Below are 16,585 nucleotides of genomic sequence, written 5' to 3'. Positions count from 1 at the left end.
AAGCACTTACAGTGTGAGTGAGTCTACATGAGACAGTCGGAGGCAGGGCTCTGCCTCAAGCCCAGGTCCAGGACAAGTACTCACGTCAGCACTGGGCCAGAGCTCCTTAATCACACTCTCGATCCTGCTCACCACCTCCATCCGCATCTTCTCTTCCTCGGGTCTGGGAGACATGTACTCATAAAAATCACTGATTTCTTCATGCAGACTGAAGAAAAAAGCAAAAAGCAAACATGAGCAGGACCAATCCAATAAGAAGTCAGTTTCTTGAGTAATCTGTCTTACAGTTCAGCTGATGAATTTATACTTGCAAATTTTTGCCTTCTTTTATAATCATACAAGTGAAAATGGTAATATACAGAACTTAATTAAAGGAAAGTAAGAAATCCCTTGTGTAGTCCTCTACTAAGCTGTAGGTGAGTTTTTGCCTTCCTTTTTCTATTTAAAAACTGAAGTCATGCAGGCCAGGTCTCAGACTGCAGCCATAAAGCAGGAAGGAAGACCCTGAGCTCAGGTAGCATAGCTTTCTGACCATCGCATCTCTCCACAAGGAGCAAAACAGTATGGCATTTGCTTAAGGAATTAACTGTCAAATGAGCAAGCTGGTCAGTGAACCCCAGCAGTGCCCTGAGAAGAATGGCCCACAGAGAAGGGCTCTGAGAAGGTGCTGCAGGCTTCCAGAGACTGCAGTGGGCAGGGCAGGAAACCAAATGCACAAGCACATCAAGTAGACAGGCACGTCTGGAAGGGAATACAGATGTGCATCTAAAGGGGAAGTCAGGCTCAAGATAATGACAAAGCTAAGTTCAGGCTAGGCTGAAGGTGTGGCTCGGTAGTAGAGCATGTGCCCCTGGCATGTTCAATGGCTGAGTTTATTATCCCCAAGAACCACAAAGGAGGGAGGGAGGGAGAGAGAAAGGGAAGGAGGGAGGAGTTAGGGAAAAAATAGAAGGAAGGGAAAGAAAAGAAAAAGGGAAATTAAAAGGGAGGGTTGGGGAGACCTTGACTATAATGTGGAATATTTAAAAGATCCCCCTGACAACTGTATCAGATGGACAGAGCAGCAAAGCCTAGAGCACATCATCACAGAAGAAGATCTAGGAAAGAAAGGAGCTCAGAAACACTGGACATACACAGACAGCTGGCTGGGCCCTGTGGGGTAGGCAGCACTGGATAGGACTAAAGGACAAATGGGCAGTGGGCAGAAGCCAAGCCATGCTGTGCAGCAGAGGGCATGAAAGCAGCTCTCCTTGCTTCCAAGTCCCTGAGAACCTGGGAAGTTATCCTGGAGAGAGGAAGTGGAAAGAGACCCAAGAGAAGTACCCACTAAGCTCTCCCTGAGATTGGGATGGTGAAAGAGATCAGGGGTGCCCTAAAGGGGGTGTCTACAATTAGAAAGCCCACTGGCCCTGGAGCAGGAAGACAGAAACTCTAGTAGACCAAAACTGGCTTTGAGGAAATAAAACTCCTTTCTTTTTCACTTTCACTGGCTGCAACTTCTACCTCATGAGGCACTGATGACTTAATATGACCAGTGGAGCAGCCTACCTTTTGTTCTTGCCACTTTTGCTGCCTAAAAAAAAACTCGAGTTCTAGCTCAGGCCGTGCCTGAAAACAGTTATGTCCCCTGGACATGTGGTTCTAGGGGTTATGTTCCCTTGCCCATGTGCCCATGTGTAGGGCAGACTGCCAAGCAGGAGTCATGTAGGCCAGAAGAAAAGACAAACACATCCTGCTTGTCATGCAATATTAGGTAATGTCTGGATCTTAAAACTCCCAAGGTCCCAAGGCTGAGGCAGGTGGATGCCTGTAAGTTTGAGGCCAGCCTGGTCCATACAGCAAGCTTCAGGTTAGCCAGGACTACATAGTGAAAACATGTATTAAAAATATAACAAAAACTCCCAAGAGGTCAGGGGTTCATTATGAGAGTTTATCTGTCTTTGAGATAAAGCAGTTCTCTGCAGGATACTGGGGTGTGTGTGTGTGTGTGTGTGTGTGTGTGTGTGTGTGTGTGTGTGTGAAAATTTGACTACCTCTACCATATAAAGGCTCCTTCCATGGTTTCTAATTCAAATGCAGGCAGAAACACTGAGTCCACCTGTCAGTTAAAGTTTAGGTCAGATGACACCAGTCAAGAGAGTCTGTTCTCTGAACCCTCCTGAATGTGCACATTGGGAATGTGTGTAAGATGATAAATGGGGCTTGTCAAACTGAGCCTTGCCCTGAGCCATCTCTATCCAGGAACAGAGAAAAAAACTCATCAATTCAGGTTTTGTAAAGGGTGCTAGTGGTCTGTTCTGCACTGCTGTACCACAGACAGGTTTCACAGGTCCTTGTTATTACACATGAAAACAAACTAGACAATCATAAGGCAAAGACCCTACAAGAGGGATTTCTGAACACAAACAATGGTTAAGGTAGAGAAGATTCTAAAATTTGCTTTCAGTGCTGTAGTGCTGTGATCCTGGGCTTTCTGCCAGCACATTAATTTGAAGGGAAGTTATTCAGGATTCTACAAGTTTTAAGACAGGATTTCCCTGAGGGATAGGCTGCAGTTTAGCAGTAAAGTATTTGCCTAGCATGTGATATGGAGGCTGGGACTGGATACCCAGCACTATAAAAGAAAGAATTACTCAAGTACTTAATAGTCTATGAACTGTCATCTCCCTTCTGCTACCAGAAGTTACTGTACTTCTTTAGCTCCTTAAATTGCTAGAAGAACCCAGGGCCCTGTGTGTGCTTGTCAAGAGAATCCCTACTACAGCTTTTTGTTTTTAAACCAGGGTCTGGTTCTGCAGCTCAGGCAGGCCTGCTGTCTTCACTTCTCCAGTGCTAGGGTTATGGATGATCATGTGCCAACACAACCATCTGTGTGTAGAAGGTAGAAGGCCAAGCTAATAAAGCAAAAATGCCCTTCCTCAGTAAGAAAAGGAGACCCATCTCAGGTCTGCTAGATCCTCTTACTCATGCCAAACACACCCTTTTTCTATGCAACTAGTGACATGCACAATGCATACAGCAATATATCTTGGCACATTTTTCATAAACATTCAAAGCAGACTTTTCAGTAGCTTTGAGAGTCTCCTTGGCCTGTTTGACTTTTTTCCTTTTTTTTTTTTTTTTTAAAGAAATGTTTTTAAAGATTTTATTTATTTATTTTATGCATATGAGCACATCACTGCTGTCTTTAGACAGCATCAATGACACTGGATCCCATTACAAATGATTGTGAGACACCATGTAGTTGATGGGAATTGAATGCAAGACCTTTGAAAGAGCAGACAGTGCTCTTACTGCCAAGCCATCTCTCTAGTCCAGCCTATATGACGATGCTAGCACAGAATCACACGAGTCTAGGTGCTTACTGACTAAGTACTGCAGAGACTAAGTTCTGTGTCTGAAGTGTCCACTCTTGGCTGGGTATAAGCTTGATATCATGACATTAGAATAAATTAGGATAGGGACAAGTTCTGTAGGCTGTCTTTCACACCTCAATGCAACTGTATGCCTCTAGAACCATCTAACTATGCATAGAAAACAATTTCTCCAGGGTCTGGATGACAGTAACACCAGGAAGCTCTGTGAAACACCACACACCCAGTGCAGCTCAGATAAAACTTATAAACTACAGCTCTTGAGAACTGAGCTCTGTGACAAAACTACACTATGCAACACTGCCTGACCGTGAGATATGTGTAAGTATACGTGACGTGTATATGCTTCTTTTGGATATGTGTACATTTCCCTGTTCCCACAAAACAAAATTTGGAACTTACTTTAACAGTGATTAAGCTCAGACAATGACTTGGAAGAGAAGAGATTTACCATTTTTAAATGTATACATTTGGGGCTGGAGAGAAGGCTCAGTAGTTAAAAGAGCACTGACTGTTCTTCCAGAGGTCCTGAGTTCCAATCCCAGCAACCACATGGTGGCTCACAACCATCTGTAATGGGATCTGATTCCCTCTTCTGGTGAGTCTGAAGTCAGTGTATTTTTATATAAATAAAATAAATCTTTAAAAACAAACCAAATATATATATATATATAAATAAATATATATATATATATATATTACATGACCTGTTTTTTAAATGTACATGTTAATGGCATTGTATATTTTTTAAAACAAAATCTTTGTAACAAGAAAATATATCTAATAGAGAAAATTATTTTAATAATCCTTCCTTGTAGAGCAAAAAGTTCTACCTGTGTAACTAGGGAGCCTGAGTGACTGAAGAAGGGATTCTGTGGTCAAATCTGGAGCAGCACGGCCACCAGAGGGCAAGGAAGACCCCAAGCCCAGGCCTCAGTGACAGCACTTTGGTACAGACACCACTAACTAACAAGTCATAGCTTCATACACGTTCAAGGAGTGTCTACTGGTATCAGAATTACACACTCAAATTTGATACAAACTTCCAAAATCACTACAACTGCTGGTGGTATTTTCCTCCAGGGTGAAACTGACAGCTGAGGTCAGGAATTATAGCTTTCTATGCCATTGAATTTTTCTCAAAGATACCAAGACACTAAGAGAACTGAGCAATCAAGTCTAACAAAACTCACAAAGCAATATGAGTGGCTCCAGAAGATTCCAGAATTCATGGTAGAAACAGAGACAAATTTAGTAGTTCAGGCATTCCAGCTCAATGCCAGACATATCTGCCAGCTGTCACTTCAAATGCCACAGGCCCAGAACCAAAGCTCATCATACTTCCTGTCCCAACTGTCCCCAGGACTTCCTCCTCTAGTCTCTACTTCCCAAGTCCACCTTGTTTCACATGCTGATCTGATAGCTTACCAAATTCTTCTACTCAAAACCAACCAAAGGCATGGAGAGACACCCGGGCCCAAGCACCCTGGGCTACATGCCCCAGGCCCTCTTTCCTCCTGAAAGTAGCAATTTTAAAACTGAGCTTTACCCAGCCAGCCTGAGCTGGGGAAGCATTCTACATAGTCAGCCTCGTTCCCACCTGCTAGGTGAGGAGAGCAAGAGTGCAGATATTGGACAGCTTCCGTTATAACAGAACAAGGGTTACTGTTCACTAAGCACAAAGCAAACCCTCAGGAAATAAGCTATCACCATTAACAGACAATTTCACAAGACAATTCCATACAGGCATAATTTAATGTGTGTACAAGTCTGATCCCAGTCACTGCGTCACTACCCACAATCTGTGTTGTTCTTGTCATCACTAATATTTTGTGTATGCTATTTGCCTGCATGTCTGTGTGCCGTGTGCATGCAGTGTACTCAGAGGCCAGAGACGGCATCAGATCTCTTGGGACTGAAGTTATAGACAGTTGTGAATCAACATGTGGGTGCTGGAAATAGAACCCAGGTCCTCTGGAAGAGCAGCCATTGCTCCAGCTTCCACAATTCTTTGTTTTTATCCTTTTGATGCATGTTTTAAAGGTTCTGGGGAAGAAAAAAAAAAAAAACATGAAACAGGAAAATATTTAGAATAATGAAAAAAAAAATTAAAGAGAGAATGAAGTGGTGGTGCATTCCTCTAATCCCAGCAGAGGCTAGCAGATCTCTGTGAGTGCCAGGCTAGTGAGAACCTGTCAATCAATCCATCCATCAATCAAAAGACAAACATCCTCAAAGTTTATAATCCAACAATCCAGGAAGCTAAAAACATGCTCAAAAAAGCCTACACCAGGACATATAGAGCTGGACTTTCATGGCTACCCAGAGGGAAACATGGCCTTCAGCAGAAGAAATGTATAATCTAGTGCAATTGTACAAAGGAATATCACACAGCACCAGATGAGAGCTACCAAGTCAGGAAAAACTTACAAGGGGTCTTAAATGCTGGCTGCTGAGTGAAAGAAGCCAAACTCAAAGGCTGTAAATTGTGATTCCAACTATAAGACACCTTAAAAAAAAAAAAGTCAAACTGAAGACAGGGGAAGAAGGCTCAGTGGCTGCCAAGAATTGAGAGACAGAGCAAAGAATTCGGGGCAATCAGAACAACTCTGTGATGCACAGTGGATCCATCATTCCATGGAGTGTGAGAAGTTCCAGCAAATATTGATATGTTGAGGATTTGTCTGTTTTTATATAATGTACTGCTAAATACTGGCCCTGGTTGCTCCCAGGGTAGAGATTCTCATGGTGACCCAAGTAATGATATGTAACCTTGCCCCCCAAATTATCCCTGATTGGTGAATAAAGATGCCTACAGCCCAAAGCTGGGCAGAAGAGAAGAAAGGCAGAGTCTGTTCTCGGGCTGGGGGTAGGAGGCAAGGACTTGGAGAGGGAGGTGGAAAGAAGATTTGAGGGGTGGGTGAGGCATGAAAACCTGGCCATAAGGGCTGGCCAATTGGAACATGGCAAATTATAACTCAGGGTTATTGACAGAGCAGTAGACCTAATAGCCATAGAGGGTAGACAACTGTCCAGCTCTAGTGATGATTAAGGCTTATTGTAAAGGTTGTATGTCTTTTCTCTGGGAACTGAATAATCAAGGCGGGGTAGAAACCCACAACTGAGATTAAATATTTAATACAACACCGATACATATCACAGACGACTTGCTAACAGCGTATCAATGAAGATTAACAAATATGCTGCTCTGGGGCAGAATGTTACCAGGGGGACTCAAGAGGCTGCTGGGATTATACAGGGAATCCCTGCACCTTCCACTCAGTTTTGCTATAAACTCTGTAAAGCTAAATATAAGCTCTACAGAAAAAATTTCAACTATATTTTTATTTTCTTCCAACTGTTTTTTAACTAACATTTATTTGTGATTATTGTGAAAGACAGAGAAATATGACAGTATAAGTCTATCCATGGATCCATTCCAAGAACCCTGCAGATATCTTAAACCATAGACAAATGCATATACCAAGTTTTGTCCTAGACACATACATCCATGACCAAGTAACTTATAAATTAGGCAGTGAAAGGTTAAAATAGAATAATTGTGGCAACACAAGTTATGTGAATACAGTGATTTTTGTTTTGTTTTTTTCGTCACTTTCTCTCTCAATTTCTTTAACTGGGATGGTAACACACACCTTCAATCCCAAAATTCAGGAGGCAGAGGTGGAGGTGGAGGCATCTAAAGTTTAAGGTCAGCCAGGAGACTGTTCTTTTTTGTTTTGGTTTTGTTTTCCAAGACAGAATTTTTCTGTGTAACCCTGGGTTATCCTGGAACTCACTCTGTAAACCAGGCTGGCTTCAAACTCACAGAAATCTACCTGCTTCTGCCTCCCAAGTACTGGGATTAAAGGCTTGCTGTTTGTTTATAAAACAGCCTTTCTACTATATAGCTCTGGCTGTCCTTGAACTCACAAGGTCTGCTTGCCTCTGCCTCTCAGACAGTCTTATTTAAGGAAAAAAGGATTTTAATTCTTACAAGGCTGAAATACAGTTAAACAGCAGAATGTCTGTGCAGCAGGAATAAACCCTCAGTTCAATTCCTAGAAGACAAAATCTGTCTGACTTTTTAACTTTCCACTTTACATCTTATCTTTAGCACATCTAAACTGCCAGGTGAGTCCTTTGTATTTTGTGGCCATTTCTAAGTCAAATAAAGGTTATTTAAAGGTTGCCCTAAGAGCCTGTAACCAGCCATGTGAGAGGGCAGCTAAGTGGCTGTCTGCTGAGCAGTAAGCACACTATGGACTCACTGGATGAAGCCATGGTCCAAGTGCTGTCCAGAGTGAACTTCAACCTGCTATGTACAACTAAAAACCTAGAAATTATTTCTATCATTTCCCAGTAAATGTTTTCATCTTCACTGACTATGGAAGACGGATCTTTCTCAGCTAAGTGTCCAGCACTCCAGACAGAATATTCTTTTTATGTTTTCAGATACTGAGTATATATTGCTCCTCGTACAGTACACAATGGCATGTCTCCTACTTCTCTGACTCTACACCAAACTCTTTCCTCAGGGAGATAGTTTTACTTCCAACTGCTCAATAAGATGTTGGCAAGACCATACAACAAAATCCACTGCATGGTTCTGACAGGAACATCCATAGATGACCCCAGTTAGTGAACCACCCTTTTGGTTGTAGTCCACACATGGGTCAAACAAATACAAAACTAAGGAAGCAACAACTATCACAAAAGAAAGACCAGAAGTGGGGCTCCTGGACATCCACTGGGTCCCTGAGGCAAGTATCACCCAAGGCTGATCACACAATAAATGCTTCTAGTTTGTTATTATGTTTCTCAGTTTCTTTTCCTCGTATCTATGTATCTTGATTCATACACAAAACCTCTAATTATACATAAACTCTCATTCACATTCATTTATGTGTTACATCTTTAATTTTCTTTCCAGTACACAGCTCTATGTTCTATACTTTAGGACTGAAATTGTCCTTTAAAATTGGAGCTTGGAGAGATGGTTCAGTGGTTAATAAACAGCACTTTCTGGACTTGCAGAGAACATGAGTTCAATTCCCAGTACCCACATGGTTTATAGATACCTGTCATTCCAGTCCCAGCGGACCCAGTTCCTTCCTCTGACTTTTAAAGGTACCAGGCACTCAATGTGGTACAACACATACATGCAGGAAAACATTCATGTACACAGGTAAAACAAATGCATATATTAAAACAAAGACTATTTCTATGTAAATCTAGAGTTGCTAGTACAAAACCAGTGTGTCATCAAGCCTTTAATTCTCACAATGCTCTTCTTTCTGTTTCTTCTCCCAGACACTCTTTACAGTCATTTCAACAAGTTTTGCCTACATGCCTGCAAAACTGGGGTTTTTACCTCAATTACATTAAGTAACAAACTCATGAGTTGATTTAGCATCTTCAGTTTCAGTCATCCATTTAAAGAGTACGTTAGTTTTAATTACATTTATTTGGAGGGGACTGTAGAAGACATTTCCTGGGATTAACCTCAGGCTGCTGAGACTCAGCTGTCTCAGCAGCCTCACTGTGAGCTTTTATTTTCCTAGCCTTCATAACTTCATTTCAAATTACTCATAGTGGGGAGGTTGGTGCACATGTCAACAAGCTATGAACTTTTATATACGTCTTTTATAGACAAGCAGACAATTCTCCCGCTCTATTATACTGGTTAGGATGGCTAAAATAAAGTCAAATAGCAACACTGACTGGCAGCAAACTTTGTCCTTTGCTCAAGAAGCTAAGATTTTAGCCTCTAAGTAGGTAGCTTCCTCCAAAAGGAATTTCACAAATAAACCACAAATTTATTTTTAAAAAATTTACACTAAAACAATAACCTACAACATTAACATATCAATTTTCTTTCATATCCCCAATCAAATAGCATTCTCCTCCCAACCTGCCTCCCCTAGACAGTGTTTCTCTATGTAGCCATGGCTGTCTTAGAACTTGCTCTGTAGATCAGGCTGGCCTTGAATTCAAGAGGTCCATCTGCCTCGGCCCCCCGAGTGCTGGGATCAAAGGTGTTTGTTTTTAGAAGAAATGACCTCCAATGTTCACCACTTACTCTGACATTGATGAAATGACGGCTGGATGCCTGGCCAGACAGCATTTATACAGAAATGGCAAACAAAAATAAACAAGTAAAACGGCATACCTGGTACTTTAACTGAGCAACCAAATAGCAGATAGGAGACATTTTTTTCTAAATATGCATAATACTTAAAAGCATTTAAGTTTTTCCAAAATTCCATAAAATTTACTTAGACTATGTACTCTTTCATCTCATTATATATTACCTTAAATACGTGCATAACATTTACCATCTAATTTGTCTCAAAATCTATAGTAGTTATATCTAAACATGCTAGCTTGTGAAGCCTTTCCTTTCCATTGCTTCCTCTCCCCAGCAAGGTCTGGCATGATTACTATTCCAAAGGCTATCTGCTGTGCCCACAGCCTATGCACACCATCCTCACAAAATGGCCATCAAAGTCACTGTGAACTGAACATGGGCTTAGACCTGTAAGACCCATGAGCATAAGAAGAGATCTCCTATTCAGCTCTTAGAGCTTCTTTCTGAAATATTCCCAACAGGAAGGTCCATGCCTAAACTGCTTATTCCGCAGATGGTGGCACCATTTGAAGTGGGCCTGGTCCCTGCTGTCTGTCTCTGTTTCCTGATCCTCCATAATAGAAGGAACCCAGGCTATATACTCCACTGACAAATCTCTGCCATGCCTTCTCTGTGTGGACTGAAATCTCAACAAACTCTCCCTCTTCAAGTTGTTTCTGCCAGGTACTATGGCAACAACAATAAAAAAGACATAGCCTGCTAAATTTGTAAAATATTTTCTTTTATTCTAGCTGTTTATTTTTTGAAGACAGGGTCTTATTTATATAGCCTAGTGTCTTAGATACCATGACCATGGCGACTTAAAGAAGAAAGAGTTTATTAGGAGCTTGCTAACTGTGAGACCACAATCACGGCGGCAGGCAGGCAAGGCATGGGATGACACTGTAGCAGTAACTGAGAGCTTACAGCTTATTGGCAAGATGAAGGGAGAGAGCACCTGGGCCTGACATGGTCTAAGTCCTGCCTAAGCAAAGAGAAATCCCAGCATGCTGTGCACAACTAAAAACCTAGGAATTGTTTCTAACATTTCCCAGTTTTCACCTTGACTGACTATGGAAGACTGGAAAAGGCACAGAATCTTTTCCAGCTAAGTGTCCAGCACCCCATACGGATATTCCAGCTACTGAGTATACATTACTCCTTGTACAGTCCACAACGGCCTGCCCCCTACTTTCCTGATTCTACCACCTAATCCTTCCTGAACAGTCCACCAACTGGGAATCACATTCAAACGTATGACCCTATGGGGCCATTCTCATTCACACCACCAGAGCCAACCTCAAAGAACAGTGAGTACAAGCAAGTGCCATCACACCTGCTTTGTTTTTTCCTTTATATTTTTAACATTTTTCCCCAGACAAAAATCTTTCTTTGTATCCCACAGACTGACCTTGAATTTGTGATACTCCTGCCTCAGCCTCCCAAATGCCTGGACTACAGGCCTCTGTCACCTTACTCTATATTTTAATATATACATACATATATGCATATGCATTTATTAGGAAAACTATGAAAAGAGATCCCATAATAACTGCCTCATTTAGTCTTCTAGTAGAAAATTAAAAATTAAGTATTGCAGAATGTTCTTTCTATGCTAAAGTTTAACTAATGATAAAAATATGCTAAAGATATTTAGGCATGGGTACGTACCTACAATTCTAGAAATGGAGGTGGGAGTACCAGGAATTCGAGTTCACCCTCAGCTACAACAGTGAGTTCAAAGTCAGCCTGAACTACATGAGACACTATCAAAGAACAGGAAACCCTGCGATGAGGGTTGACCTAGCTTCAAGCCAACACCATCATTCAGAGCAGCTTAGGGGTCTAAATTTAGGCTCTGTAATTGGTTCCTTTTGATGATATCATTCTGATTTCTCTCCATCCACTTTCAGCTTTTGTTCTGCTCAATACAGTCACTAAAGAGACAACAAACTCACAGAGCATCTAAAGTTTTCACACAACAATCAAGCCTATACTTCTGTTGCTGGTTCAGAGAGTTACATGGAGAAGGAACACCTTCCACACTCCTGCCTATGCTGTTCAAAGCTGTGTCTGGACTGGACAAGCCTCTAGCTATGAAAAGAGACTTTATCTTGTCCATAAACTTAGGTACTCTCTGGTCCCAGTACCCATAATGCTATTAATATTAGATAGACTCTGCAAAAGTTAATTTTAATTATAAGAACTTTTATGAAGGCCAGTATCGGCATCCCAGCACCTTCTGCTTCTAGACAGCCTGCTTAGGGATTTCTGTCCAGAACCACATAAGCTCATTTTCCTAATAAATCACTGGTCTGCCTAACTACATTTCTATTGTTTTTGCCTCTGTTAAAACTCTACTACAGATTTGGTACTCAGAGTGGAGTTGCTGCTATAACTATCCGAGGTGCTGAAACACCTCTGGAGACAGGTAACGAACCGGGGCTGAAAGAGGCTGGAGGCATGGGATAAAAGTGCTTCAACTGCTATGAACAGAGCACCAAGAATAATTCTAGTGAGGGCTTATAAGACAAGCACGGGAAGCAGCTCTGAATCTGGCATGGGCCCTTTGACTTTGGGCTTTTAAGCTCCAGCTAAATGAAAGCAATCTCTGTTCTTGGTAAATAACCCTGTCTCTGGTGTTTCATTACAGCAGAAACAGGAAGACAGCACCTTCCTTCATTTTCAGTCCCCATGTGTGTGTGGAACAAAGCCAGGAGGCTCCACCTACTGCCTGTCACTCCATATGCTTTCAAGTCCTGATGTGACTCTCAAACCTCAGCTCTCACAGATCTTCATGGACTCGGGCACAGAACAATGACAGTGTGTCTCTGAGATAGGCCTACCAATGCAACAATCATTTAGCATGTTTCCTTCTTGTCATTATAGACCCTCTTGCCCACCTATGTCCCATAAAGCACTTAATGGCAGACAACATGCTGAGCACTATGCCAGGTCTTGGTCCCATCATTACAGACTCGGTAATTCCAGGGTCTTCTACTCTGAACGTAGCACTTCTTGCCATCAGCTAAATACTGTACCCTTTGCCTTAACCAGAAAACGAATTTACAAAAAAGTTCTAACAAACAGCATTCCACTCCCATCCCCCAACATATACTCAGCTTTTTGTAACAGGGGTCACTCCCAAAAAGCAAAACAAAGGCATCTGCATATACCCCACAAGTTAAAAGTGCTTTTATATTTTCATTTTTAAATGGTTGAAAAGAAGTCAGACTTATACTGGGACACATGAAAGCATATATAGTTTGGGCTAGAGTTGGATCAGTGGTTAAGAGCACTGTTGTTGCACAGGAGGGTTCAGTTCCCAACACCCACACAAAGGCTCGGGGCCTACTCCAGCACCAGGCATGAATGGGGCACACATTTATACATGTAGGCAAAACACTCATACACATAACATAGCAAAAATAAGTTTTTTAAAAGTATATATAATTTAAGGCATATATGACTAATTTTTCTACAATACAATCAATACCCCTCACTTCTTTCCATGTTGACTGCAGCTGCTTATCCCCAGCACAGCAGCGTGCAGCAGCTGAGACAGAGAGACCACAGACCCAATAAGGAGTATGTATTGTCTTTACAGGGAACACCTGCTGACCCCTGCCATCTATAGGTTCCATAATGTCTTCAAATGTAACACGACAAACCAAGGTACAATGTATACTTCCCTGTGCCACCTTGATATTTGGGAGTAAAGAAAGCTGAAGAGACTGACAGTTGTCAGCTTCCTCCACCCTCCCACAAGGGTTTAGAGGTAACTGCTGTTCAGCTATGCATTTGGACCTAGTTTATACACCAAAATTTAAAATACATTCAAATTTTATAGTAGCTATTAGGAAGATTTCTACAAAACAAATGAAAATGTGTAGCATGTAGACAAGCACGTGACACAACTGGACCCATGTCTACTGCTTCAGAAAATATAAAGTGGGACAGCAGGGGAAGAGAATCATGGCAATTTCTTAAAGAAAAACAAACAGAATTATCACATGGGTACATCCCCCAAAGAACTGAAACAGGTCTGCAAAAGGCATTTGTTCACGGCAGCATTGTTAGTACTGGCCTGAGGCGGAGAAAGTGAGGTGAGCCTATGGGTGACGGACGAGTGAGCAAAAAAGGAAGGGACCTTGAGGACACTGTAATGCAGAGGGAAACCAGCTGACTCAAAAGGATACTATTTGATCCAATTTTTATGAGGTCCCTAAAGAAGTCAAAGCTCAGGAACAGACAGACAGGACAGACAGACATAATAGACAATCATGGCTATAAAGGCAAGGATAGAGGAGAAATTACAGCAGTATTTTCAGTTTTAGTTGGGGAAGATAAAAATTTCTAGAGATGAGCTATGATGACGACATAAATTGTGTAATTTAAGCTTTCAAATGGTTAGTTATTAAAGTGTGTGTGTGTGCGTGCACATGCATATAGAAATATAAATGTGGTAGCTTGAAGAGGAACAGCCCCCACATGCTCATATGTGTGGATGCTTGGTCTTTATGTATGGAATGGCACTACTTGACAGGGATTAGGAGGTGCGGCTTTGGGAGTGGGTTTGAGGTTTTCAAATGCTCAAGCCAGGCTCAGTGTGTGTGTGTGTGTGTGTGTGTGTGTGTGTGTGTGTGTCTTTCTGATGCCTACTAATCCAGATGTAGAACTCTAATCTCACCTTCAGCACCATGTCTGCCTATATTCCACCATGTGTCCCAGTATGAGAACCACAGACTAAATCTCTGAAGATCCAAGCCAGCCCCAATTAAATGCCTTCTTTTGTAGGCAGTGCCGTGCTCATGGTGTCTTTTCACAATAATAGAACACTGACTAAGACAATATATTTAATACATTTTGGTGTGTGTAACTAAAAGATTTGTTATTAATAAAATGTGATCTATCTATGCAATAAATATAAAAAAGAATGAAGTGCTGAGACACACTACAACATTAACATAACACTCATGGTTTGGTTATTAAAAAAATACTATGTGCTTAACTATCACTTGATACAAACTTAGAAAAAAATGTTGTATGCTATTATACTGAATGAATCCCACCCTGAAGTCATACAAAAGCACCACACTTCCTTACATGCATTGCATACAAGACAAGCAACACTTTATCTGGGGTTTTGTACAAGAGCCAACCCACTTCACCAGAGCCTGGGACTCCCAGGAGATAGGCAAAGTTTCACTTCCTGTTTCAGCCACTTGCCTTCACCACCTAAAAAGCAGAGACTCTTTGCTCAGAATAGCATTAAAAAGACTCCATCTTCAAGCCAGGAGGTGTTGGTACACACCTTTAATGCCAGCACTCAGGAGGCAGAGGCAGGCAGATCTCTGAGTTTGAGGCCAGCCTGGTCTACAGAGGGAGTTCCAGGACAGCCAGGAGGACACAGAGAAGCCATGTATCAAACAAACAAGCACCAAAAAGCAGACTGTAAAGACCCTCTCTCTATCCCCAGGGCATGATGTCCTGGCACGGCAGCTTTCTCTCAGCAGGGCTCGTCGTCGTCAATATTTAAAATCAAATTGGCACAGTCTCCCACTTGAAACAGGGACAATTCAGTTAAGAATTTAGTTGTGAAGAACTCTATGGCCATACAAACAAAACTGATGTAGCGAAACTTCAACCTGACAGTATCTTGGCAGTAGAATCAGCGTTAAGAACAAACATCCTAATCCTATGTAAGACTGGGAATACAAGCGCTGAATCTAGCTGCAGTCAGAGAAGCTGTGGTTACAGTGGAACTGAGGCAAAGGTGGGTCACTAGCTGTGAGGAAAGCACCCTAACCAACCACTGAGGGAGCACAGAGGGAGACCCTGTAAATAATGCCTCTGGAAAAAGCACACTACATGTAAATAACTCCCCCTTAACTGCTAAAACTTGGAGGAAATTAACCCTCAGGCAGCACAAGAAAGAGGATGGTAGCATAGGAAATCTCATGGTTTCTGTTTGGGCTGCTAAGAACTAGCTAGCCTTCCTTGGAAGCACATACCCTGCTGTGCTTGCTCAGGCCCGGCAAGAGAATTTAACTGATCTGCATTAACAGACAAGGTCAAAGCATGACTTGGTGACCCATGCATGCCAAGTAAGAGCAGATGACACTGCTGCAAGGGTCAAATTTTCATAACTGAAAGGTGAAGGACTGTCACTACGGCCAGGACTAAATGCACTTCCACATCACACACCACCACCATGCTCACTACAAGTGGCATCGTGAGTGAAATGCCAGGAAAATTAACACCTCTCACAATTTCAGTAACATCTATTTTTAATCTGTAGATGTGTTTCCTTTTTAAATCATCCCTGAACACAAGAAATTTCTATTTCCGTGCATTCTTAGTTAACATAATAAAAATAACTCAAACTAGTGAGCAAAGACTGTTCAGTAGATCATGCAAACAAATGATGCTGAGGAAACACTATCCGAATACAAAAGAATAAATAAGGCTAGACAGTTACCTTCAACCATAAGCCATAATTAACCCAAAGTACCAAACAGCTACGCTTAAAGCCTAAAACTCTGGGAAGAAAACCCACAGGAAATACTTCACATAACACTACATTTGGCACTGGCTTTTTAAGACATGACACTAAACACACACACATATAAAAGGAAAAACAAACTGAATTTAATTAAAAAGTATAAATCTTTGTGCAAAAGAATAAACTATTAGGAGAATAAACTATGGGGCTAGAAAAGATGGCTCATGATCAGGAGAACCTCCTGGTCTTCCAGAGTACCCAGCATTCAATTCCCAGCATCCACATGCTTGCTCAGAACCATCTTTAACTCCAGTTCCAGGAGGCTGAATGCCTTCTTCTGACCTCCTTGGGTACTAGGCATGCACATGGAGCACAGACATGTAGGCAAAACACATAAAAATGTTAAAAGCCAAATTTTTTGTTTCTTAAAAGGAAGTAAAAGAAAAACCTACAGAATGAGAGAGTATATTTGCAAATTATACATTTGATAAAGAAATACTATCCAGACAGATTATGTAAAAACCACAATTCAACAATGCAGAAAGAAAAAAAAGACTAAATAAACATTTCTCCAAA

General features: G+C 41.5%; 1 protein-coding gene across 2 annotated transcripts in view; it reads right to left on the bottom strand.

Annotated features, from left to right (window-relative positions):
- Nucleotides 1-16,585, bottom strand: part of TENT4B (terminal nucleotidyltransferase 4B) — a 57,501-nt gene that overhangs the window by 14,616 nt on the left and 26,300 nt on the right. For both annotated transcript variants that reach the window (XM_080937480.1, XM_080937481.1), the window contains exon 2: nucleotides 85-208. In XM_080937480.1, the coding sequence (XP_080793606.1) occupies nucleotides 85-208 (124 nt within the window). The remainder of the gene's footprint in view (nucleotides 1-84; nucleotides 209-16,585) is intronic.

The sequence above is a fragment of the Micromys minutus genome (genome assembly GCF_963924665.1).
Source record: "Micromys minutus genome assembly, chromosome: 24".
Lineage (NCBI taxonomy): Eukaryota > Metazoa > Chordata > Mammalia > Rodentia > Muridae > Micromys > Micromys minutus.
Note: the sequence above shows the minus strand (reverse complement) of the source record. Positions and strands in the feature narration are given on the sequence as shown.